We start from the raw sequence: 27,787 nt of genomic DNA, 5'->3' as shown, positions 1-27,787 counted from the left end.
TAACTTCTTTTGTTGGCTCTTTAAAAACAGAGACCTGTTATCCATTGGGCATCTCATTTAAAGCAGTGGACAACTTGTGATGTCCTAAGTGTCAACGTACACCAATTAATTAAACAACATGGTTGCCACGGATTTTGCATCCCATAATCCCAGGCTTTATTAATCTCCTTACATCTTTAGCAGTTGAAATGTCATTTATCAGCAACCAGATAATGAATAGAAATATATTAGGCCTGTGGTGTTATATGTAATCTGACCAGTCCATTAAGTCTGATTCTGTGTATTAAATGTAGGCCTACTGACTTACTTGACGAAAAAGATTGATTTTAAATTAAATTCTGAGTCTTACAGATGTGATTATGCTTGTCTAAACATATTTTGACTCTCATTTTCTATCCAAATCCAAAATCCACTGGTGCTTCGATTAAAAATATAATCTTGGTTGTAATGTTTTAGTCCCCAAGATGTAATAAAATAAGCAATGATTTCAAAACTAATATCAGCAGAAGAGGGTTTAAGGAATGCAACTTTCAGGACAAGAAAATAGTTTTTCTGAAATTATACTTTTGCATGATGAGAATCAGAAGAAAAGAAATAAAAAATGTAATGTCAGGAGGAGGCTTATGACTGACCACCATAGTTGTAACTGTATAGAATCAATCAAATTGATTATTAGAGAGGTTTGGTTAAAAAAGTCATACATCTTCTGTTTGCCCTTAAGTCAGTGCTGTTCAAGTATTGTACCAGAGATGAACTCTATGGAACCTTAGACATTTGTCTGTGGCCCAGTTTTTGAGGCCCAGAAGTCATTTCTGGTCAAGGAATTTAACAACAATGGAGCTCATTTGTTCTGTGATGTTTGGCCTGATGTTACGTAACTTCTTGCCACGTTTTAGCCTGTTGGGAGTATCATGTTATACTTCTGAAGCTCTGCATCTCACCCCCCACACCTCCTCATGTACGACGCTGCCCACGGAGCCCCTAGAATGACCGAGCTTTTAGTGACACTGATACTGCATTAACATAACTAGAACACAAGCTTTAAAAAAAAAAAAAAAAAAAAAAAAATTAAAACAGGTTCTTTTGCCACGGGGTTTACAAATTTGTAATCTAATATATCAGTGTCAAACAGAACAGAGTGAGCTTTATAGTGACTTGTTTTGCTGTCTTCAATGTGTTCCTCTTTGTGTAATTTGACAGCCTGATTCATATGTGACAGCACTTATTAAAGTTCATGCAAAATTAACCAAACATTCCCTCCATTAGGGATTGGTTACCATTTCTCTCGTCAAATATTTTACTGTTCCGGATATCACTGAGTGCAAACAATCTTTAAAAGGAGAATTCAAGACAGAATACAACAGCTTTTCTTTGAAGCTGTGGGAAATATTTTCAGACATTAGACAGCCGGCTGAATACATGTCATTTGAGCATGCGCACTAACAGTTAACATAATAAATATACAGTTCCCTGACAATGAACTACTCTTTTAAGGGAACAAGAAAGAACAGTCAAACACAAGCAGTGAGGTAGTCCAGCTTTTATCTGCTCACAAAAAAGAGCTCCACCGGACCGAGAGCATCAAACTGTGGTTTGTCTGAAAGGGACACAGTTGAGATGGTTTTGCTGCAGGCCATTACACACAGAAAGCCACAATCCTGTGGGTTAAGGAGAAAATAAAACCAATAGCTGAAATCCAAGTAAAGAAATGTAATTTTCACCTCTTGACAGAAATCTCATATAGTCACATGTCATGAGATTTCTAAAAGGCTTTTTCATCTTCCGCCCGTCACAGTAAATGATCTCCTTTAGTTCTTGCCTTGTTCATGCAGTCTACCTTTGAGGACACAGCTCCACCCCAGGCCACACCACACTGACTGGCACCTCCAGTATTTCCACGGTGGGCGTGTCCACTACTCTTTAGGACCCAGTGGCTCCTCCAGTGAGGCAGGCAGCGGCTCGGCTCGCAGACTGCAGCAGACAAAGGCGAGGGGAAAGACGGCGTGCCGCTATCCTGCAGCATCGACTCACACTCACACACTCCCTTCACTCCGCAAGCAGCGACGCAGGTGAGTCCGCTATTGGGGTGGGATTAATGCACAGACTTTACTGATTAAATGAAGACATTGAATTGTCTTGGTTTTGACTCGGAGTCGGCATGTTAAGATGTGATTGTAGTTATTTGTGTTTGGAAGAGATGATTTTTTAAGATGTTTAATGTGCGTTTAAAGCAGGTGGATTGTGAGTAGGTGTGCGCACACCCAACCCCCCCCCCCCCGCCCCCCCTTCAGACAAACTTGCATTTTAAACTGCAGCTCTGCCATGTGGCCACAGTCATCCATCATAAATGAGAAGAGTAGTATCATGAAACTTTTTTTCCTCCCTTTGTGGCTGTGATTTAAAGCTATCTCTGCGTTTCTTGGCTTGGTTTGGTTTGATACCGCATGCTGATCAATTTTGATGTGTTGAGAGTCATAATGTGGTGCCGGTTTTGTCAGGAGTGTGTAGTCACCGGGGTGTTGTGTGGGTGGCTCAGGAACACGGAACCAGCCATAAATATCAATGACACCACACTATGTTACTGCAGTGCTTTCTAATGTTCAGGTCTGGCTTGAATTTGAGAGAATGCACATTTACTGTGGTAGTGATTTAAAAAAAAAAAAAAAAAATATTTAGCTGTTGATAGTGTATCAATCAACCACACAGAGAGATAATCATACAAAACATGTCATGTGGTTTAACACCGAAAAGCTTTGATAGTGTTGTAGCTGTGAGGAAAATCTTCCACTCAGAAGAGCTACTCTGTGGACTTGAGCCGGCTGCAGCAGGAGCAGCAGTGATGGTGATGTCACTCTAAAGGCAGGCACCCTGTTTGAGACAATGGACTGTCCTAGTTGATGCTCCACTGGGGAAGGGTCACTGTTATGCTCTGCCCATTAGTGCAGCAGATGGGCCTGAAACCTGGCCTTTGTCAGCTGAGGAACACCCGTTTCCACTGAGGTCCCACCCCTATCAGCGTGCCTGTCATTAAACACCAGTCAGCAGCTCAGCCAGGGGTTAGCATGGGATTGGAGGGCCTGGCCACAAGGATGGGTGGCGACAGCGTTTCCTCCTCTCTTTGTCAATGTGATCGTCTATATATGTGCATTTATAGGCATCATATAAGACACTAAACTGGGGAGGACAGTGAAAGATTACAGACATTAGGCTTTGTGCCATTCACTGCTTAACATGCAGGTTTGTGGGGAGTTTTTCTTAGATTCTTTAACATGTTAGATGTATAGGATTATTTTATAAAATCAATATCACAGTAGTTTGACGTTCAAAGATAGGAGCTTCAAACCTACAATTAATTTCCTTATTGCTTAATTTGGTAGATATTTTCAATTAAATATAAGGACAAAAGTGACAAGGTGAAACAATGAAAACCGACAAATCCTCATACTGAAGAAGCTAAAACATTTTAGACATTTGTGCAGGAAAAAACAACTGAAATACTTATTTGATCATCAAAATAGTTTAAAAGATACATTTTTCAGTCTATCATATTATATATGTGAGAAATAATCCAGCCAGCTCCATTCAAAGCAGTAACCTGTTTTCTGTTATTATGCATACACCAGATAAAACTCATCACTCCTGCAAGACAGGTACTGAAAAACATGATTTCCAAATTTTTCTCTTCATATCATCACGACATCATCCCACTCAAAAATACCCACCAAAATCTTTTACACAGTTGTGTAAAACAGAAATTCTTTCAATGACAAAAGGTGACAAACTGGGGTGTTGGGTCTCTTCAGCATCACTGAGAAGGGAAGAGTGACTTAAAGCTGCTCAGAGTTGAGTTGTGTTCAAAGACCAGTGACCTTTCAGTCAATATTGTCAAGTCCTGTGACAATATCACGACCTGTCAGAGGAACAGGTGACATGCATGACTGATGGCTTTGCCTTGTTTTGACATTTTTACCATCCTGCTTGTGTCACTCTTGTCAGAAGTGGTTCTAAAGAACACTTCATGAATAACCATGTGAATGGAGCAGGGCTTTAAACTTTGCACAAATAACTTCCTCTTTTTTGTGGGTGTGTATCAGAGAGCAAATTAAAAGATATGGTTCAGTGGGATTTTGTGGCTGTTGAAGATGTATCTTTCATTGTCAGGTGGGACTGTAACAGGAAGAGACCACTCTTGCTTCAGTCTTGGGTCAGTCCACCTCACAGCATAAATGGCTTATTGTTTATTGGCCAAACATGTGCATAAATTTGCATAATTTCCGAGCGGAAGGAAGAACTGAATCTCCTACAACGTTCAAATCTTCTTTCAAATGATGGGAAGAAAATCTTTCACTGTAACACTTTGTCCACTTAAATATTAATCAGTCCTCTGTGAATCAAATATTTCTACTCAACGGTGTACATGTAGTCGAGCCATAACTGAGATCTAACACCCTTCACAAGAGTATTTACATAAAATATTATACACAGAACATAGTATTGACTCAAGTTTTGTAGATCCTCTCAATACCCATGCTCAAGATTTCGTTTTGGAAACATGATATATATATCATATATATATATAGAGATACATTTTAAAAGATTATCACTTTTTACATCATCACTGAGTTCCCATACTTTAATCATGTTGGACACAATAGCAGCACAGCAACTGTCTTCTGGCGAACCATAGCTTCCTTGAGATTTGAGGGTTTTAATTAGTCTCGGATGTCTCAATGAGCAATCAACAAGTCACCAAACGATCTGTCAGAGGAGAGTTTTTGAAACTCAGCCCTTGATCTTTAGTGGCTGGCCATTTGCCAGACACTGATTCATCTGGGCAAGTGAGGCAGCTGTTCACAGGTGTATGTAGGCGGGATGCAGAGGAAGAGACGGAGACATATCATATGTGCTTCGTGCCATATTACAGCAGTGTGGCCATGATGAGACATTATGAATTTGATCCTCAGCAATGTACACCCATTCCATTTATGTGGATGTACCTGATAAATCCACCTTATATTTCTTTCCAGTGTAATTGATTATAGCTTCAGAATGTTTGTGATATTTGATTTCATTATCATCAAATCTTGTCAATAGAAAGAACTCGAGTTAACCCGTTTTATTTAGTCATTTAGCCACCTTAATCTCCTTCCTGTGTATAATCCTATTTTTGCACGCATTAATGTACATCATTAGAATCCCTGACTGAGTCAAAACTCTGACTTGACTATTATTCAAACAGCATTTTAACATTTTTATTTAAACACAGCATTGAAGGGATTTAAATTATTTGACATCCTTTCCGAAAATGTGCAACTCTGGTTCCACAGGGTGCCACATCTGCAGAAGGTGCAAAGCCCACTCTAAGATAAAACATTTTGTGCAGACTTAAAGCTATTGCAATGACTGAAGCATAATAATATTCATTACTATTGTAGCTCATGCAATCAGACTCATTTACTGACAATCATGTGAACTTCTCTGATTGCAGAAAAGGTTTCATAACCAAAATCATGACCTCTTGTCCTCACACAAAACCTTCTTTTGAAGTGGTTGGGTTGGTACACTGTTTAAAGCAAGACCATCAAACACTAATTTCAATAAGGACCCATTAGGTTGGAAACTAGAGGCCAGTCCTTCAGTCATAAAAAAATATTCACCTGTATGCTGATGAGTGCAAATAAGTGATACGTGATTTCATTTCTTTGTTGTTTGGTCCATTTTTGGAACAAGTCAAAAGATTAAATCACAATTTATTATTATTATTGTTATTATTTCATGCGTTGTTTGCCTTCTTTTCCTAGACTCTCCGGAGCTGGTCACCACCACCACACATCTGTCACAACTACCATAATTGTCAGTCATCATGGAGCTAGACTTTGGACATTTTGACGAGCGAGACAAGGCCTCCCGTACCGCACGGTCCGGGCGCATGAATGGACTCCCCAGCCCTACCCACAGCGCCCACTGCAGCTTCTATCGCACGCGTACTCTGCAGGCCCTCACCAATGAGAAGAAGGCCAAAAAGGTGCGCTTCTACCGCAACGGAGACCGCTACTTCAAGGGCATCGTGTACGCTGTGGCCAACGATCGATTTCGCACCTTCGACTCTCTCCTGGCTGATCTCACACGCTCACTCTCCGACCACATCAACTTGCCACAGGGGGTCCGCTTCATCTTCACTATCGATGGCTCACGCAAGATTGGATCCATGGATGAGCTAGAGGAAGGTAAGCACATTTTAGTAGCATCCACCAAGTATAACTGATTTAATGCATCTTCCTCATGAGATACTTCATCATTCAGATTGTCAGTTTTTGTTTGAGTTTCAAGTCCGTTTCTGTGCTGAGAAGATTTAGTAATATAACGATTACAGTTTTCTGAGATTAGAAGTCTTATCTGTTCAGTCTAGACTCCTCTAATCTCCCGTATGATGCATCAATTTCTAATCTAAAGGGCTATTTTGTTGCAGTTGAGTGACATGGTCCACTTTTCTCAACAGTTTGTGCATTTTGTTCTTTGTTTTAAAATGAAACGATGTCTTATTTTTGCCTAACTTTAATGCAAAGCAGTATTTTCTCACCAAGGCGCACCGCACCGCAGGAGAACTTCGTTTTAATCACCCGTCTACTTATATTAAATTGTATTTTGGGATCTTGTTTTTAAAGATATCCTGCTTCCGCTAATAAAGCTGAAAGCAGGTCTTCTGCCTTGATCTTAATGGCGCTGAGTGGTCGCAGCTTTAGGATGTTTAGCTCAGACTCTCAACGGCCTTCAAACTGAGCTGTGAAGTCGGCTCTCTACAGCTCAGCATGGGATAACAGTTCATTAATAGAAATCTGTATCATCTATTTCTTTAAAGAAACATCCCAGTTTTTAAATGTCAAATGTTTCCATCAGTATCCATAGTAACAGTGGGTGGAAATCCCAACTGAAACTACACCTTTTTGTATTTCTATTTAAAGTGACAACAAAGCAGTCAAGCAATTTTACATCTTGACAGCTTTCACATTCCCTCCTTGGATAGATCAGCTTGTATTTCTGTCTGATAGATGCAGTAGTTTAAATGATAGACAGACTCCCAAGCAGCTGCCATCATGGCTTTTAGAGTTTATGTTTGGTGCCAGATTGTAGTTTAGAACAAGAAGTTATTTATTTGCCTCCAAATTCATGTTGTAAAAGTTGCCAGAGATGACTTGGAATCCCCTTTTTGGTGACTGACTGTCGTGTTTTCTTGGCTTCAGACGGGATGATCTGTGCGTTGACCTGCTTGGAGGAAAGTCATATTTCAATGACTGATATTCAACAGCATAAAGCTTTTATTTGAAGAATTTGGCAACATGGGGTGTGTTACAAGAACAAGACTTTTTGCAAATCTGGAAGAAAAAAGTTTTCTAACACTAATGCTGAAGCACACATTCCTAAATCATCTTAAATGACCCAACGTTCAGTTCCTATCCACTCACCTCGAGACGTTTCTTTGAGATTCCTTTAAAAAAAGTGGGGTGAGGTGGACATGATGATTGCAGTTAGAAGATAAGCTGCAGCTTAATTTGTCTAAAATGTGGTGATCATCTCTGCTACTTGAGCTGCTTAGGAAAGATAGGAATGTGTGTGTGTGTGTGGTAAGTATAGGGGCAGCACAGTAAGCACTATGGGTGGTGGTGGTGGGACATTTCATTGTGCTTCCTCTTGTGGGGATATAATTAATTGCTCAATCTCTTCTGCACAGTGTAATCCTGTTTTGTGCTTTTGTCTTTGCTGTAATTTCTCCACATTTGGCCTAATTGTTGCTTTCTGGATTCCCCTTTTGCCAAAATTTCTCTTTCTCTCCATTGCTCTCCCCCTGCTGCCTTTTGTCTTTACAGGCTAGCTGTCAGAACAAGAGCAGCACAATCTGCAGTGAAGACTAGGAAGCTGATAAAATTATGATGAATATGGAGGATTATTTAGAGAATCAAAAAGATATGTTTCGGCAGGATATGATTTGTGCTGGGGTTGTAGAATATTTTAACTCCTTCACAAATTTGTGTTTGTTTAAAAACTGGTCTACATGACCTATAAGTCCTCTTTTTAATGTCAAATATAACAAAGCAGTCTGTCATTAATAAAACAGGCTTCATGCAGCCTGATGGTTGTTATAATATAAATTTACCAGACCCAAGGGAAACATGTTTTCAGCTCTAAACAGATTGAATGTTTTGAAAGATGAGATGTGTCTCTACTATATTGCTTTTACTGTCACTGTGCTTTGTGCAGTAAAGCAGGTATTGTTGGGCTAATTTGTGCTGTGGTCTCATGGGAGAAGTGCGAAGCGTACTCCTGCATTTTTCCCTCAACAACAGTAAAAAGACGAGTATAATGCATCCAGCATGTAGCCGAAGCAGACTTTAGTATCAGCTTAAAACAAATATTCAAAATTTAGGAGGGAAGCAGAACTAAGGTATCAAAATGTAATCGTGTTTAAATATGCAAATCAAAACCACATTAGATTTAAGTTCAAGACTTTCTTTATCTCAGCTGCTTATCAGCAGTCCAGCAACTAAAAGCAATCATTGTTCAGGAAAAAGGCAATTATCAATACACAGTTATTAAACGGGGTGATTATTTTACTGATCTCAGCATTAATCAGTTACATATATGATTCTATAGTCTTTATCTGTTTTTTGTTGTTGCCGTGTGTGTGTGTTTTTTTATTTTTTTTTAACCCAGGTCTGGCCACAGCACTTATTTTATATCCAAAACATGAAACAATTTTGGTTCCATTCTTGGAAAGGTTTTTGTCTTTGACCCACAGGTATATTTTCCTAAATAGCAAACACGTTTTCCCATTTATCCAAATTGTATCTAACCAAATAGATACTGTTGAGCCGTCCAATTCTGATCCACAATACGATGGGGATTAATCAACTTAAGTTTGTTGTGATCCAGGGATCAAAAATAATATTTGGAAAAACTTGATAGTGAAATGTGCCTCCAGAAACAATCTGGTTACTCAAAGCCTGGCTGTGAACTTCAAAGCTGACACCATCTGCAGCGTGCACTATTTTCCTCAACAAAATAAAATGATTTTTACTTTTCATCAGATGTGAAAGCTTGGATATAATCTCTCCAACTGGTCTCGATAGTTCCTGGAGGTTCAGATGATCCTGAGTGGCCACTCTGGGACTCTCAGGTGTCAAAGCTGAATAGCCGAGTGTGTTCCAACACACTAACCCAGTTTCTCTTTGCCTCTGCAGGGGAAAGCTACGTTTGTGCATCAGAGAACTTCTACAAGAAAGTTGACTACACAAAGAATGTCAACCCCAACTGGTCTGTGAATGTGAAGGCCTCAGCGAGCCAGAAGAACATGCCGTCCTTTGCTGCCAAGGCTGCCGGCGAGACCAGAGAGACCAAGGACTTTGTTCGACCCAAGCTCGTTACGGTGATGCGTAGCGGTGTGAAGCCACGCAAAGCTGTCCGTGTCCTGCTCAACAAGAAAACGGCGCACTCCTTCGAGCAGGTGCTCACCGACATCACGGAGGCCATTAAACTTGAGAGTGGCGTGGTCAAGAGGATCTACACACTTGACGGCAAGCAGGTACGTCGCACCTTCTTAACTTATACCTTAACTTATCATACTGTCAGGTAAAAGACAAAACGACACTGTGGTGCTGCAAATTTGAATTCATTGGGTCTGAAAAGCTCAACTATCCAAAAATTCAAATATACCAAGCTGCTGATGGAGTATTCTGTCTGCATTTGTTTAATTTCAGGATACGGCCCTCTGTTCTCAGAATATATAGAAGAAAGGTGTCATGGTACAATATGTAAACAAGCATACACAATAAGAAAATGTGTGGTCTGGATTGAGTACAGTTCAGCATTCATCCATCCAACCACACACAGGCAGCTATCATCAGGATCAAAGGAGAGCAGGAAACAATTTAGTTGCTTGGAAATGCTAAAAAGAAAAAACGACGAAACCATGACATGGCATTCTCAGTGGTTTCTTTTAACTTTATTGACTTTTAAAATGGACGCAGTGGGAACAGGGCAAAATCTTATTGTTCGGTCCTAACATCAGTCAACAAAGATTTATGGTTGGTCCGTGAGAACAACCTTTGTACACAATGAACTACATTGTTGGCGGTCTTTATTCTGACTTTCAGTCGAAGGCAACATATTCACCTGTGTTGTGTTTCGGGTCATTTGTGTCCTGCCCGCCAGCCTTTGTTGTGCAGTTAGTTTTTAGGCCATTGGTATTTCTTAGTCTGTCTCTCATTGAAAAACTTAAAAGTCCTGGGAAGTTCTGACTTCCACCCACCATGTACAAAGGACCAAACCCTGTACTGTTGTGTTTGATGATTTTGTCCCCATTGTTGCTCAACTTGAGATGGTGCATGCAGGTATTTTAGTTAAACTGTGAGAATACAGGTCGAGACAAATCTTTACACCATCATGTGAACTTGAGTAATGTCAACTAAAACACTGAAGTAAACTTACTCTACTTTGGCAAATTACAGCCATTAGAATTAACTGAGATCAGAGTTCTTAATGTTACTTTTCTTCTGCAATATGACAAATGTAATGCACAGGAAATTCAAGTTGTGTCTGGTACAATAACTTTTTCTTTTTGGTTAGCTTGCTGAGACTTGTCTGTGTCTGGAGAAAGATTTAGGAAGAAAGGGATCAGCCTCTATCATCAGATAGTCCCAGAGACATTAGCACAACTTTTGAGCATTTCCCCATCTGAAAAGACACTTTAGTTGCATGTTGAGGTTTACAAATATGTGTTTTGTGCAGCAAAAAAACACAGTATAAGTAGTCCAAGAAGTCCAAAGTGTCCAATGCAACCTTAATTACTCTGAAATGAGCATTTAAAAAAAAAAAAATGTTCATGCACTTTAACTTTAAAAAATATTTAAAAAAATATACAATTCTAAATCAACAAGCTGCAACTACTAAGTCTGCATTTGTACAGACAACCCTGTTGGCTTATAACACAATTCAGTTCAGATTTTGAGACAATGCAACGTCCCAATTCCATATTGCTGTTATATTAAGGGACATCATGTTTACCAAGCTGGGACAAAGCTATTGTTTCAAAATGGCAAAAGCTTAAATTTTTTTCCATATGACACACACACACACACACACGCACACGCACACACAAGCATACACTTTAACTTTACCTATAAATCAATCCCTTGGGAATACTGTTGTTTTCTCAACAAACCGGCTAAGGTAAACGGACATAGTGTTTTATTCATGTTCACACTTTATTGAAGTCGTCTTTCAGCACAACCATAACCACCACACATGGTCACTGAGCTGGAAGACTGTGGAAAGGTCTGCGAGATGGTGCTCTTGCTCAAGATGTGTGCCACTCTGTCAAGTAAATGTGACGGGTGTGGTCCTACAGAAAACAGTTTGGATATGGATTGGGGTGCAGTGTCCACATTTGGTCATAAATATGTTTTGATGCAGTAGTGATCTTTTGGCTGCAAAATCATTCAAAATGTATCTTACAGATAAAGGTGCTTTCTTTTATCCCGCCTGTCATATATGTGATTAACTGCACGGATCAAATACCTGTGCTTTCCAGTCTATTGTGAATCAGTGCAAATTAACAGAAGCAGGGATGAGGAGCAGGTGTGAAAACATGGGTGGATGTGGACATCTGTTCCTCCGTCCTCCCTTTGATATAGTTAAATGTTTGCTTTTTCCTGGGTTATTGATTAAAGAAGGACCACAGTTTGGGGTATCCTTTAAATGTTGTACTACTTTATTCTTTTGTATTAATAAGGCAAACATCATATGTGTGTTGGAGGAGGGGCGGTACTCTGACATGATAAATGAGGGAATTTGATTTTAATGCTCTCTCCCAGGGGTGCAGTCTGGCTGCCGCAGGTCTTCTACTGGGTTTCTTGCTTGGAGATTATAATCACTTCATGTGTAAAAAAAAAAAAAAAAAATCTGCTATGCATTTTTAATGATGATGTGTTCCCACAAAGTACATTTTATAGCCACCATATTGCAAACATTCCAATCAGAGCATATTGATTCTGTTGTCACGACTCTACATATGGATTATTTCATAATTCAGGTCCATTGAACTCGTACCAGGGACTCCCAGCTTCATTGAAATGCACAGATATGTGAGAAATGCTGTGCACGTTATTGTGGTGCCTTTGTGTGCAGAGGCACACTGCAGCTGCTCTGTGGTGGAGGTGATATGGTAGAAGCAATATTGATGCAGAGCCCGCCCCTCCCTGACTCTGCACCGATCCTCCTCTTCCCATTCCGTTGCGATAGCTGCTGGGACTGGTTGCTAGGAGACCACATCCCAGGCACAAAGAGAGCCCAGCTGGTGTGGACTGGTCTGTCAGATACCACATCCTGTAGTGGGTGTGAGAGTTTACTATCAATGCAAGCCTTTGGTGTAAAAATCACATGTCACGTTTTTATTTTTATTTTACCTGTATGTTCCATCATTATTAGGTGTGAAATTGACACACGATGTATTCCTGCTTTTGTGGCTTTAAAAGATCCATTTGTGACCAAAGATTAAAAAAAATGTTTAGGTTGTGCTTTCTAGCTGTTTTAAAATGGCTACTTCTCATGCTTGAGGTTTCTCTTTTCCTGGTGCTGTCTAGACTCTAAAGACAGCCTGCCCTCCTCTCTTTGCCAGTGTTGAGAGCAAAATCAGACCCATTTTCCCCTCAAGTGCTGGTCCCTTTCAGTTTAATCGGGGAGGGTGGGGCCAGTGGATTCAGTATTTCCTTTCTTACAGCAAATTAGGATCATTTTATTTTCACTGATGGAGAGTAATTATTCCCCTGAGTCGCTAAACAAAAGTGCATTATTTGATTTGGCCTAGCTGCCTGTAAGGGCTACATTAAATCGGAGGGAGTTTATTTAATTGCTGGCAGCCATTTTGTATTCATTCCTCTTTGATAGAGGCGTCTACGGAGGAGAATAGTACTGATTTGCATTAAGATCCACTACTTGCTCATCTGAATTGCAGTTACAGATGGTTTTCATTTAACAGATGCCAAATCCAGATATAATTTGTGAAAGTATACTGTGATGCCGTGCAATTTGTCCGATGAATTACCTTGACTAGTTGGCAGCATTGCAGAATGCTCTTTAACAGATTTGAGTGCCCATTTTTCTGACCTCTGTTTAGACATGAAGTCCTCTTTAAAAAATATATATATATATATTTTCAAAAAACGAGCCACAGAAGAAAAGAAATGGATGCTTCAGCCTTGCTTCTGTCACAAGGTCACACTGTTATTGTCAGAGAACAAAAGATTCCGGTTTTCTTTAAAAGTTAATAGCTATGGTAAATAATTATTCACTGAATAAGAGATGGATGCATGCATGGGTTCAGGGCTTTTTTAATGACTAAAATACATCCGCTAATAGGCAAAAAAAAGCCTTCTTTTCCTTGGTTATCAGGGCTCATGCAGTCTGCCTGCTCTTTGCCATGCTGCAGAAGCAGTTGTCATGGCAATAAGCTCCGCCGTGATGGATTCAGTTTGTGACAATGGCTGTAATACGCTGAGTGTGCTCTTTACATTGGGTCTTACCTGCCTGCCCTCTGTTCCTCATCTGCCAACAACCTCACTGCATTCATGTTTTTCCCCCACACGCACACAGACACTGTGAAGCAGAGTCAGACAATCAGGCTGACAGAGGGGCGTGGTCCCCTCAATGAAGCATCTCAAGCAGGCATGGAAGCCTGGATGCATCTTCGTTGCCTGAATCCCCCTCACAGCTCAGCTTTTCCTGCATGAACACCACATCAACAAGTGAGCATGACCTGGGGGGGAAGAGGAGGAAGCTTAATTTAATAATGCCACATCAGTCAGCCAAATGGAAAGCCTGCTTCCTTCGAGTTGGGGAGGGGTGGTTTTTTACAACATCAGGCACCAGCTGGTCCCCATGACTTTGCAGATATCGGTGCCTAACTGGCTCATCTGTGCTCCAAATGCATCCGGAGCATCTACAGTAGCAGGCACACACTATGCTGGTGCACAAAGGTCAAACACAGGTCAGAAAGGCAACTGGTTGTCATTATTAGAGAACAGCAGTTTCCTGCAGTGAAATTGGTGCTGCCTAAGTATTGCCGTTATTCTTTCTTTTGATTTACAGCAAATCCATTAAATGAGCCGTTGCTATAAAAGCAGGATAGTCTGACATATTTTTTTCACAGTTTGTACTGTCTGTGAAACCCTCAGTTGAAGTGGACAAAATGGAGACTTTGTGTGTATTTTGGAGGAATATTCCAGTCAGTGCAGAGGCTCTGCTATTGATCGGGTATGTGTGCCTACAGTGAAGAGAGCAGTGTGGGTGTTTCCCATGGGTTGCAAACCAAGGTCTTACTGGCTCTTTTTCAGCTTTTATTTTTTTTAATACGGCAGTTTCTCGCACACAGCTCTGTAATGCTGAGACTACACAATATAACAATTCATTTTCTTGCACTTCTGCTTTAGATCAAGTTTTATTTAAATGCTCTGTGCTCAACCAGAGTTATATCCTGTGCTCACATAAAAAAAATCACAGTATATATGAAATGCTGCAGTGTGCACCAGTTGACTTTCAGGGCTTTTATTTTGTTAAAAGGAGTCTCTCAGTATTTCCAGCTGATGGATGCAGAAGAAAACCCTCCAACTGATCTGACAATTGCCCCTCTGATGACAAAAGATACATGTAATCAGTTTCATTTAATTCTATTGATTAACCAATTGCATTAAATCTCATGCTCTCTGTTCATCCAATACTTTAAATGCAGATCAGTCAACATGTCATCATGCAGCACTGAATAGCTTTACTTCTGCACAGAGATCAATTAATTTGGAGACGGATGCCGGCCCTCGTGACTCATCAGTCGCTCATTCATTTCGGCTTTAACTGTGCAGCTGAAAGAATGAACTGAAGTCAATACAAGCCAGCTGTCTGTAGAGCACAAAAGATGCACGAGCTTTGTTTAAAGATGCTTCCTGCTGCTTCAAACAAAAGCATTGTAGTTACACCTGAAACGACTGCCTCCACAAAAACTTCTGTCATACGATTTGTTAGAAAACCTGCCCCACCCAGATTATGGGCTGTGCTATGCTGTCCCAATCAATTTTCCCATTTGCTGGCTTATTAATAATGTGCATTCATGTTTTATGATACTGAAGCAAAATGGTATCAGACAGTGCATTTATAATATTAAGCTAACTTTCATAGAGGTCATACTGTGGTGTGATGTTGGAGTTGGATTTTTTAAAGAGCTTGTTGCCTTGAGGTTTTTATGAATGAATCCTATGAATGGAATTCCAGATAATCTCGGAAGTTTCTTGTTTGTGTAGAAATAGAAAATGTTTAGTAAGCACCACAGACTGAAATTATGGAAACTTATGACGCACACATTTATCAACTAGCAGACTTACACAACACACAAATTCACACCATCATGACTCAATGAAACTTCTGGGTCCTGTGGGTGATTGGCCTGAGTCGGACGTAAGAAACTCTGAATAATTCAGTTGCTGTAGTTGCTGGCTCCCTGCATAGCTGCTGGTGGTGTTGGTGGTTTTCTGGGGGGGTCATGTGGTCCTGACAGCTGGTGAGGCAGAGATTAGGGCTGGGCTTGGTGGGACAGAGGGTGGCGGGCACCTGGAGTCTGGAAAGAGCCAGTTTTTCAGAAAACCCCGCCCAGCTGCCTCAAACAAACACACAAATGGACACAACAACCCTAATGTGTGCATTGCATGTGAAATATGTAAAAAATACAACATGACTGCTTTTGATCATTTGATCAAGTTAAATGCCATCAGGTTGTCTTACATTGTCCCTCTCATAGATACCGTTGCCATGTGGGTGAGTCTGACCTTTTCAGATTGAGAGAGGAGGATGCTTCTTAACCCATATCCAAATGTTCCCAAGCTTGCCTGCCCTTTCCGCACTCCCGCCACGTTTCAAAGGGACTCTGACATTTTACATTAGATCCAATTGCCTGCATTTTTTCCCACCAGATTTCTGCCAACTGTAGACAGATGTAAGTCCAAACTTCACAAAGGGCTACAGTCACTTTGAATCCACAGATGTCTTGTGTTACAGGAAAAAACAATGTTTGATGTTATTCACCTGAAGGTTTTACAAATGGAGGTGAGGTGATTGTGTCTGTGGGATGGATTGATACAGACTGTATGTGAATTATTTTGTGGATTAATGATACAAAGAGGACTGGTCTGAGATCTGCACTGTAATGGTGCAGATAACATGGATCTTAAGTGATCCCTGTAGGATACAGGATTAGTAAGATTGCCTAGAAGGATTCTAAAGACTCTTCAGGAGGTTGGTTGCTCTCTGAAACATGGGGTTATCTTATACCATAATATTTTTCAGCTTTTATATGAGACAATGCAGTGAAAAGCTCTTCGCCAGACAGGAATATTATTTTGTTGTCGAGGAAGAGACACCTAAACTACAGTGTTATTCATGGTTTGGTTTAATTTAAGTCTCAGATATGATGGAGAGAGAAAGTTTGGATTTGGAAACCAATGATGAATTAAGTTTCTTTGCAACAATCCTGAGCTTTAGAGACCGGAAAGATTGTCAGACCATGAAGAAATATAGCCATCCTGCGTGCACGGCGACCAGCATTCTAATTTTGAGTGGAGATTCTGCTAAGAAAGATTAAGGTAGCAGTCTGTTGGATAAACACGTTATCCCTTTAATCAGCTCTGTTCTTAAAGCTATTAAAACATGGACTAGCATCTCCCCTCCTGCCCTATTCCTGCCCATTTCCATCTCCTCTCTGGCCTTAGGGGAAAAAAGAGCACTTCCTAATGATTCCATTTTATGATTAAGTGTCAGGTGCCCTTGTTGCCACACTACAGTTAACCTAATGAAAGTAACTTGTATCTAATCTCTTGACAATGAACACGGAAGAAAGCCCAAATGTGTGGCCTATAAATTAGCCCTATCTGAATTAAAAACAATTAGATTTAGATCCCTGGAGTCAAAGCACCATCTCTGTGCCCCGGCAGAGGTCTGTATCCGGGGGAATCTTGTGGGACGCTAGAGAAGGTACAGCTGTTGGATGCCACGCCAGCGAGTCACCACCACACACTTTTAGCTTGTCTAGCAGAATAGAGAACCATCATGGCAGCTGCTGGGGAGCGGTTCTCCCAAATTATCTGCAGCTCATAGTTTGGATGTGTATCACAAAGGAAGCCGTGATGCATCTCGGCAGTCCTGGCTTACGTCCAGACACAGGGTTATCTTTTGAGGCAAGGACATCTTTAGAGAGTCCTGTGTCAGTGAAAATTGCGTTCTTGTACAGAGTTTGACAGATAAGCCCCGTGAATCCAGAGTGAATTATTTGTAGTTTAGTTATAGTAGAACTGTACACTTAATATCTTGATCTTATAATCCAAATGAGAAGCAACAAATTTCAACAGGTGTTGAAAGTCAAGTTGGAAAGTTGATGGAGATGCTTTCTTAACAAATCTCATCAGCACAAGAAAGAAAAAAGCAGCTTTTAGCTTGAATGGCTTCAATAGGCGTGTCAGAGCTGTAACGAGGTCTGTGTAAGGGAGAGTGGAGGAGAAGGTGTGGCCCAAAGACATCTGTCCACTAAGTAGGCCATATTGTGTCAACAGCTGCTAGAGAGTGAAAAGACCCTTGGGAAGGAAGTTGAACCATTTAAACATTGCAGCAAAGGTGTCACACAATCATCGATGTTTGGGCTGTTTTGTGCCTTTTGTGTTTTGTTACATGAAGCCAGTGTAGCTAAAGGCATGTTAATACTACAAGTAAAACACAAAGGAGGGCTGACACAACCTGAAGCTTTAGGCTTTATTTATTTTTGAAATGTCATCTTCAAATCTGGGAGGATGTCATCATTCACAGTGCTTACTCTGCACAGCTTTTAGCAATGCTTCATCATGCTGGGAAAAACCTGCACGGATGACATTTTTTGATCAGTTCTGAATCAGCATCTCGAATGCTTATCAATACACAATAAACATGGAATATTATCAGATGGAAATGAGCAGATGGTGCTCCATGGATTGCAATTGCATAGTCTCAGGTTCTGGAGTAGGTGTAGTAAAATAACTGATCAACCTTTAAATGGGACACTTATGCCACGCTGAGGGCAGTCTGTCGACCGGTCCACTGCTTATGTCCAGATAAAAATATCTCGCTGAGCATTTCATTGATTACCTTGAAGGTTTGCAGAGAAATTCATGGTTCCTAGAGGAAGAGTTTATTGCCAATTTAGTTGCTAAATCGCAAATATAAGCTGATGAACGTGATGAACATTAAACTTGCTTCGCATCAGCATGTTAGCATTGTCATTCTTGGCATGTTAGCATGCTGATGCTAATATTTAACTCAAAGCCCTGCTGCGTCTGAGTGAATCCTGCTATGGACTCTGTCTTTTTATCATAACATGGGATGTGTTGATGCCAGATTGTGAAGTTTTCCGTGTTCTGGCTCCACAGGTTACCTGCCTTCAGGATTTTTTCGGCGAAGACGATGTCTTCATTGCATGTGGACCAGAGAAATTCCGCTACGCGCAGGACGACTTCTCCCTGGATGAGAATGGTGAGCAATCTGTTTTTTTTTTTTTTACGTCATAGTATGCGAGTTTAGGCCACTAGCTGTGTATTTGCTCTACATAAAGTTGGCCATCCTTTTTGTCAAACATGGTGGTGACGAGTTTAATCATTTTTGTTCAATATCATTGTAAAGCATGGGTCTCCAACCAGTAGATCCCAATCTACCCGGTAGATCAAAGGAGCTCTCAGGAAAAAAAGGTTGGAGACCCCTGTTGTAAAGCCATTGTACAGTGTGAACTTTAATTACAAAACAAAACATTACAGCTGTGAAAAGATGAAACCTATAACGACAAATGGCAGCCATATGAATTTGTCTATATACATCAAGTCATGCTTTGACAGGGGTTTTTGCTCTATTACTGTCTACCTTTTGATTTGAATAATCCTGATAAATTGTTTATTACTTGATTTGAGAAAGAAATTAAGAGGGACGCTTTAAGATGAGGATTTTCTGGTGTAGTGCCTGGGCTGAGTCTCATTGCACTGCATCCTGTGTAGATATAAAATGAAAATATTTCCACAGAAAGATAGAGAAGTATATAGCAGTGCTTTTGAGCAGATTATATATATTAATGTACAAAGCTGCATGCTTGTTTATAGTGAGAAAAAAAAAATTGTGTATGTGAGAGGGAGGCCGACAAAGAGACTGAGGGAGTCAGACTCAGAGAAAGAAGTGTGTTATCTGCAGCCGGCAGCAGGAATGGGAAAAGGCAAAGACGAAGAGCCATTAATCTGTCCGGTGACAGGTTTAGGCCAGCTGATCTGTTGCTGCTGATACTGCTGAGAAGTCGAGGAGAGAAAATGTAAAACCAATCCTCTCTGCTCCCCGCAGACCTGAAAAAGCTATTTTTAACAACCCACTTCCACCTCATGTCCTCTCCTGGAAACATTCAGTATCCTACACATGTCTTTTAATCTAAGTGATGCTTGTCTTTATGTTCCCTTCATCCCCTGTCTTTGCCTTAGTTGCTTATAGGAGGTGTAGCAGGATGGAGATGCCATTGAATCTATAATGATCTGGCAATTTCCTTTCAGCCAGCTCCTCCACAGAACCAAAGCTAAATTAGTTCATTCGGTAATAACCTTGGGGTCAATGCTTAATAAAATGGCTGACGGTCTCAAGCATCCAGACATAAGTGAGTTGGCTTTCGAGGAGAGGAGAGGAGAGGAGAGGAGAGGAGAGGAGAGGAGAGGAGACTGTTTATCTGTAACACTCATTTATCTGGAAAATGTATGGTTAAACTAATGTTTTTGAAGACAATCCTTCCCACAAATATCAATGAAAATACTTGTCCTTGATGTGTTTTCAAGGAGTTGAGATTCTATACAGGGAAAAACATCAGACACACATGCCATAAAACATTCCTTCTATGCTTTTGTCTGAGCTGGAGATAAACTTCTTTTCTTCCACTCGCACCATTACTGGTTTAAAGTTTGGTTTGGCAGGGTTAGCAGAATAGATCTGTCTTGGTCTTACTTTAACTGTGGTATTGTGTTTCTAATTATTTTATTTAACCCTTCTAATAAAATAATTAGAAACACAATACCACACCCTTATGGTTATTTCGACACTCATGTTAAATACAAGACCATGCAGATGGACATGCAGACAGAGAGCAGCACATGTGTACCTGCAGCTCTGTTTATGCAGCCACAACATCAGATGAAGCAGAGAAGGAATCCGATAGACCTGGGGGGGGGGGGGGGGGGGGCTATTTTGAGACCGCTGAGTAGACTAGACAAGCTGCCAGTCTGAAGTATTGTCAAAGGCGTGGTGGCACACCTTGTGAAACAATAGCACATGAATGTACGTCTGTATCCAGTAGTGTGTGAAGGTTAAGAGAGAGAAGACAGACATGGTGCGATCCCAGGAGATGGAGGGAGGACAGATAGTATAATTAGCATCAAAAGTGGAAGAGAGGAGAGAGGGGGGAGGAAAGAGAGAGCCTGACAGCACAAACAGAGGGGAGGAGAGGCAATGTCTGCAGTCTGTCTAGCCTGATTAATACAGTGACCCAGAATATGCTGCATACATTTGATTTGTATAAATCTTATTTATCTGATTTTTGGGGGACACACAAAACTGTGTGTTTTTCCATGCATTGTTTATTGTTGAAATACTAAGGGAAAGAAACACAGTGCCATCATCAGGTAATTGAAGCTATTTACTGTTAGAAATAAAATGATCAACAATAAATACACGCAAAAACAATGTAATTTCAAAAAATTAGGAAAAAGCTTCTGTTGAACTTCTTGAATGCACATTTTAATGTGCATGGTTCATGTGCGTTAAAATGTCTAGTTTGGGAAAATATATACTAATATATCTTACAGATTTAGTGCTTCAGATCCCCCCAGAAAAAGACAAACCAAATTATTACCTCGTCACATTATATCTATATCAGAGCTCTGCCTGGTTTTGTTGCATTATTTTTTCTTTAGTTTCAGGCATGATAAACCTCTAACTCTTAATTTGGACTGAACTTCACTGCCAGACATGAGCACATGCACCTCAGTCATTCTTCTTTTTTTCTTTTTTTTAAGCTGTGATTTTTTTTTTAAAAACTTTCTCTGTGCTTTTTCCCCCCCACAGAATGCAGGGTGATGAAGGGACCCAAACCTCAGCAAGGTTCAGCAAAGAGTCCCGGTCCGATCCAGCGCTGCAAGTCTCCTGCTGAATCGAGTGAGCCCATAATTATCTCACCTACACTGTAACTGTGGCTCTTCCTGTTTAAAACACAGGAGCTGACAACACCTAGTTATAAAAATAAAAGCTGTAGGAAATAAAACCAGGCCTTCTCTGTTGCTGAAAATGAACAGCATAGTGTTGAAGCTTACCTTGACCTTTGACCTTACTGAGGGGGATGGTGAGTGTAATAATAAATTCCACCTTTAGGATCAATAATGTATGATAGATTATGGCTGCAAATATAACCAAATCAAACTAAGCTTACTTCCAATTACAACATTTTAAAATGCAAATAACAGCACATTTTCTTAACTGTAATCTGTATTTTGCTGCCCTGACAAAAGACAAAGATGGAGTTTCTATGTGTGCTGTCTGCTTGTCCTTTGAGTCAGACAGTTTTTACTGGGCAATCCAAACAACATGAATCTCAGTACAACACCTCATAAAAATCCTCTAATACTTCACAATAGGGACAGTAAAAATCCAACCTTGTTTATCGGGGGTAATCTGATGAGCTTTACTATAATGTGGCTAGTGCAGTTTCTTTGTGTATTTATTTCTTTGTATATTTATTTATTTGTATATATATATATATATGTATATACACAAAAAGAAAACATGATTAAAACATGAAAAGTAAACAAAGACAACACAAACAGCTTCCAGCTGTTTGTTTGACAAGCAGGCATTTTAACATTTAATAATATCCAGGAGGCAGTCAAACATGGAGACTCAGCTGCTGGCTCATACGTGAATCTTTTATGTTAACAGCTTTAAACACGGGAAAACAGAGCTATAGCTAGACGTTACAATGCTATCCGAGCTTCGCTGCACTATTAGATGGCTGAAGAGTTTAGATTGAGTGCAGGCGTGAAAATAAAAACGCTGTTCTAACAAAGACTGATGAACATTAGGGGAAAGACATTAGATATGGCAGAACTGTCTCTGTGTCTGGGTTGTTAACTTCCCCACAGGGGTAGGTGCAGAGAGATGATGCTGTGAGATGGCAGTGTGGTAGTAAGTAGGGCAGAGTTCATGTTTCACATCGTGTCACCACATTACGCGATAGGTGTGGTGGTCTCCTCGGTCCTTCCGAGCTCATGAATATTTTTTCATCACTGATGGGGGATGCCTCCCCTTTAACACAGCAGATGGTCAGCCAACATCCTGGGGAGCTCGTAAAGTGTTTGAGGCTGAATCACCTCTGTAGTGCCTGAGAGGTCAGCAGGGTGACAATGTAAATGACTTGCCTATGTTACCTTTGATTACTACCTAAAAAATATTCTTATGAGAGTTTATAAGAATTTAAGAATGTTATCTAAATTCTGTTTATTGTTCTTGTTATGGTCTACATGGTTGCTTTGGGTCTGTCTTAAGACACCTGGACTCCTGAACATGTAAATGAAAAGTCTTAAAAAACTAAAACAACCATATAGAACCAAATATCTTCACCTATGTAAAGTGTATTGCATCTTATGTCATGGCATAAATTTAAACGATCGCTGACACAGAGGAACCCGCATAACATGACAAAAACCTATGTGCATTCAAATCGCTTAAGGGAGAGTTGTTTTTGAGAGATTCAGGGACCTACCGCAGAATCTATCCTTTATAACCATACAACCATAACTATAACGTCGCTCGGAGAACGCAGACATCCGCCAAGGCCAATAAACTCTTCTATAATAGATATAAATGTACAACTGCAGCTTCTATTCATGTCTGAATACTAACTATTAGAATAATTTGAAAACATCGTTGTGCCTGGCTGAAGCCTCACATCTCTGCTTCTCTGCTATCAAACAACTTTCACTGAGTGCACCAAGATGACTGCTCACTGTATTAAGTTTTCGCAAGTACATGCATATCTCAGAGGATTGCTGGTACCCTTTAATGTGTATTTTTTTGATGGCCTATGTTTTGCCACAATTTAACTTTACTACCACCTACTGGATATATGGCATTTTGTAGGTCAAAAGCCCCATATCACGCAATGTTAATGAAAGGGAAAACTAAATCGTGGATCGGGTTCAATATTTAATGGGTTCTTCGTTGGCCCATGCGACACCCTTCCACCAAGTTTCATGAAAATCAGGACGCACATTTTTTCACGATCCTGCTGACAAACAAACAAACTGCACCAAAAACATACATTTCTTTGGTGGCGATAATAAGACTCACAATCATATTATATCAGGCTACAACATTTACTCCTGCTTTATCAGCCTCTGAAATAAAAACATTAAAAAACGGCTTGTATTAGTGTTTGTTTGCCGTGGTACGACATGGAAGGACGCAATAAAACACAGCAATGTTTAATTGAACATCACACTGCAATACGTTTTCTACAGAGGAGGAATACATTTCCAAAATGTATAAATCAGGAGACAAAACCCCGGCAGTGTGGGCAACTCTTCTGATCTACAGAGAAAAGGTTAGGTTGGCCCTTTTACAGCTGAGTGTTTGGTCTCTAAATAAAGTGACTGCACTCTCTCTTCAGTCTGTGTGGGAGAGCAGCTCATCTTTAGATGTGCTGATTTGAAGTTTACAAGTTAGTAGGACTTGTGATTTCTCAGTTTTCGGGACGTTTTTTCCCTTTTTTATAACGGCTCGTATTTCTGTTTATCTGCCTGAGTAGTTAAATGAAGCCAGTTGCTTTACAATGCCGCTTTATCCACTTTGTGTTTTCACCGCTCACTGGTTTTAAACTTACACTGGCCATCTGGCTCATGGTCTTCACAATTCTTTTCATCTCTTATAGACAAAAACTCTTTTAAATCACTTAACACACACAGCTACATCACATCACACTGCTCTTAGATATAAACACAATGTTCCAAACAGAGAGAATCCTAGCAACGTGGCAGGACGCAGAGCGAGTGAATAAAATGTCATTTAACAAACGGAGAACTTGCCAGCATCCAAGACCTGGACTGACGGCGTCCCCCTACACTGTAGCCAAGTGAGGCCACAGTTCAGGTCTGACTTTTCTGCAGAGCAAGCACAAGAGCATCAGACCTCTCTTGCACACTTTCTAATCTACACAACTGTTTCCCTCTGTTTCTGTTTTCCCTCCTCCTCCTTTATCCCTCCCTCTTTCCCTCTCCTCTGCTCTGTTGGCTCTCTCAGCCAACGGGACAGCCTCCAGCAGCCAGCTCTCCACCCCGATTTCCAAGCATTCCCCCACCTCCGCCCCTACCAGTCCAGGCCTCAACAACAAGCAGAAGGTACCTGCACCTCCCTTCCTCTCCTGACCTTTCATCTTGTTGCCCTTTTTTTTTTTGTCTCAAAAGTGATCATTCAATGCCCTTAACTGAGAGTTTAGAGATGTGACTGTGCTCCTCTGTGTTCACAGGATCTCTACTTGCCCTTATCTCTGGATGATGATGATTCTCTCGGTGAATCGATGTAGACTCTCCTCCTGAAGCAGCCTCCTTTTTTTTTGGCCTGAAACACAGAAGTTTTATACCTCTGCTGCTTTCCACCTTCACTCACAGTGCCACCTGTTTAGGAGAACCACTCTTTGTCTCTTTTTAAGGCCTTAGCCACCAGGGCTATGACACCATTTGCTGCTTGAGAATAACACAAACAGAAACTTCTAATTTTTTTCAAATAGGTTTTGAGCACATTTAAACAATCAGCTCACTAAGGTTCAGACATGTTTCTTTGTCACTATTTCTCAAAAGGGCACACAGTTCACTGAACCTCAGATTTCACAGTTCACTTTAGTCTCAAACGTTTTGATAAAGGACGCACTCTGGTTTTAATATTTCAATCACTTAATTCCAAGCAGCAAATGGATCTTTGTAGGGGTGTCGTAGTCAGAACTGACTCAACTTTTGTATCACTTAACGTATTTGTGATGTTCCTCCGTGTCCTCCTGTCTTTCCGCCCCATAGTTAAAGGTGTGAAAGGTAAATGGTTCCTTGTCAAGGAAAGTCTGGTAAACCAGATTAAGTCTTTCTAACCCGCTGTAAATACTGTGTATAGCTATCCATCATAACATCTCTGCCCAATGTCCATTGCTGTGCTTCCATAATGTCACTACAATGTTTGTCTAACATTTGCTCAACATGATACAGGGTATGGTCAAAGTAAAAGAACCATTAAAATGAAGCCCCCCTAACACACACACACACACACACACACACACACACACACACACACACACACACACACACACACACACACACACACAAACACACACACACACACACAGGGTGAGAATGTGTGGGATGCAGCTCCTGACTGAAGAGGATTATTGGTCATAACTCCTCTTCCATGAGAATTCATGTTCCCAGTTTAATATATTTGAGAGATTATAAAACTATGTGTAAAATTACACTTTTAAACCACCAGAACAACAAGGGCCTCAAAGTCCTTGTGTTGGAAATAATTGGCTTCCATCTCGTCCAATCAGAGACGAGGCGATAACGTAAAGAAAAAAAGCATCCCACAAGCCTTTGGGTTGGTGTTTCCTCTATTTTGACCCTCTACATAGACAGTAGGCATACATGGTATCCTGTATACCCTCTGTGTTTTAGATTTTCACAGTGTGTTCACAAATGTAAGTGCAGTGCATGATGTCGATGAATCATAATGAAACTTTGGGCGTGTAAAAGGCTGATTTGAAGGACCTAAAAACAACCAAAGGAAACAACAAATAGGCCCTTTTATTAACAAAAAGCCAACACACATTCAGTATAAAGTTTTTATTGACAAAGTCTAACGAATTCCCTTTTAGGCCACTTTATCTCAACTTCCCTTCCACTTATTAGAAGTGATTTCATCGCGGCTAGTGGTGACATTTTATTGTTTGAGTGAAATGAATAAATAAAGGCCTCAAAGCCAAAGTATGTTTTTTTTTTGACCAAGAATTATAGAAAGGGAGAAATATGAAATTTTTAATAGTTAGAAAATATTCTGGAGGAAGCACACCTAGAGTTTAATGCATGTTACCTTTAAAGCATCAAAATAATGTCAAAATAAAATCATGCTCATCTGAGGTAATTAGTTTTATCGGGGCGCTAAACAGTAGTGGGGATTTCTCCTCTTTTGCATGGCTCGGCATAGTTCTCAGATATGGGGGTGATGAAAACATAAGCGTTGTCTAAATCTATGTGTGGGCTTAAAATTTTTATAAAGTTGATTAATTTATATCAAGGGTACTTGTGTAGGATTTTTCTTTCCTAGTTCTACTTGCTCACATGAGCTCTAAACACTTTTTTTTCCCAAAGCTTCTGTGTGCAACTTTTTATTGCCATTATTCCTTTTTCTATCATCACGACTCGCATTGTGTGTCAAACAATTCTACTGAAAGGAGTTTTTGCCGATTTTATTTCAAGAAATCGAGCCTGAGAAATCTCTAAATTGGGTGACACTGAAGCACAAAGCAGGGAGCTACTTATTCATCACAGCAACAGACACTTTACTGTCTACTTGCCACCATTACAATGCGTGACCACAATTAATTTCAAAATATATTAATGAAATGCTGCACATGTAGCATCCTTTAAATTGAAATCTATGCATTTGGATTCAAGAATAGTTTAAAAAAACAAACAAACAAAAAAAACAGTTTTTCTTTTCTGTAAGAATGGCCTTTTTATACCCGATTGCGTAAAAAGACATTAGCTAAAAATGAAATTTCCATGCAGTTATTCCATTGTGATGATGTGACAGTCTGACAGTTGTGTGTCTTTCGAGTGATCTGGTGCCTGCCCTCTGGATAAGCTTTAAAAAAAAAAAAAAAAAAAAAAGCAGTTTTTATCAGCTACTTCACTTTAACTCTCTGGTGCTGTGAGCTACACCTTTTCTCCTGCAGGGAGCGCTGTTACAGCAGCACAACAGCTCATAATATCAGCTCATCCAACAGCAGGGACACCTCACTTTACCCACCATTTTGTACAAAAAAAAAATCTCATTTGTTGTCATTTTTCCAAAACCGTCAGTTCTGTAAAACCTTACATAATAATAATAATAATAATAATAATAATGATGTTCTTGTTTCCTGGACTTTTCTACAGCTTATTACAGCACTACAGCATATAAAGCATTAAAATGTTGGTTGTCTTGTGTAAACCGGCTGCCACCTCGTAAGATGGATGGCGTGATTCATCACCTTCAGTGGTGCCTTTTTTTTTTGTTTTGTTTAGATTACTGTCTTTTGATAAAAAGAAAAAATGAAATGGGACATCAAAGGCTTGTTCTTTGTTAACAGCTCTTTGTAAAACATTTTTTAACGTTTTGAATGAGGAGGCTTCCCAACACACTCGGTTTTGTAGAGAGACAGGACACTTTATCATGGTGTAAATATGCTCCTTTCCTGTTCTCTTTCATATGTATGCCTTTCTGATCGAATGAATGACTTTTTTTTTTTCTCTGAAATTTACAATGTCCTTTTTAGTGGTATTTTGCGACGTCACAGTGGCTTGTTTCAGTGCTTCATTCAATGTATTAACCGGTATCCTTTTGCAATTAAAACAATTGTATTTCA

The 27,787-nt window shown here is 40.1% G+C and overlaps 1 protein-coding gene across 1 annotated transcript; it reads left to right on the top strand.

The window, feature by feature from the left end:
• The first annotated feature begins 1,958 nt into the window (after positions 1 to 1,958).
• LOC138196477 (neuronal migration protein doublecortin-like) lies at positions 1,959 to 27,787 on the top strand. Its single transcript, XM_069146545.1, has 7 exons — positions 1,959 to 2,069; positions 5,802 to 6,227; positions 9,237 to 9,577; positions 18,486 to 18,588; positions 21,196 to 21,285; positions 24,421 to 24,518; positions 24,647 to 27,787. Exons 2-7 carry the CDS (start codon positions 5,864 to 5,866, stop codon positions 24,701 to 24,703), a joined length of 1,053 nt encoding a protein of 350 aa, XP_069002646.1. The 5' UTR covers positions 1,959 to 2,069; positions 5,802 to 5,863; the 3' UTR covers positions 24,704 to 27,787.

The sequence above is a fragment of the Embiotoca jacksoni genome, unplaced genomic scaffold (assembly GCF_022577435.1).
Source record: "Embiotoca jacksoni isolate LCO1_2020_lvr unplaced genomic scaffold, fEmbJac1.0.p SCAF_13, whole genome shotgun sequence".
In the NCBI taxonomy this organism is placed as follows: domain Eukaryota; kingdom Metazoa; phylum Chordata; class Actinopteri; family Embiotocidae; genus Embiotoca; species Embiotoca jacksoni.
Note: the sequence above shows the minus strand (reverse complement) of the source record. Positions and strands in the feature narration are given on the sequence as shown.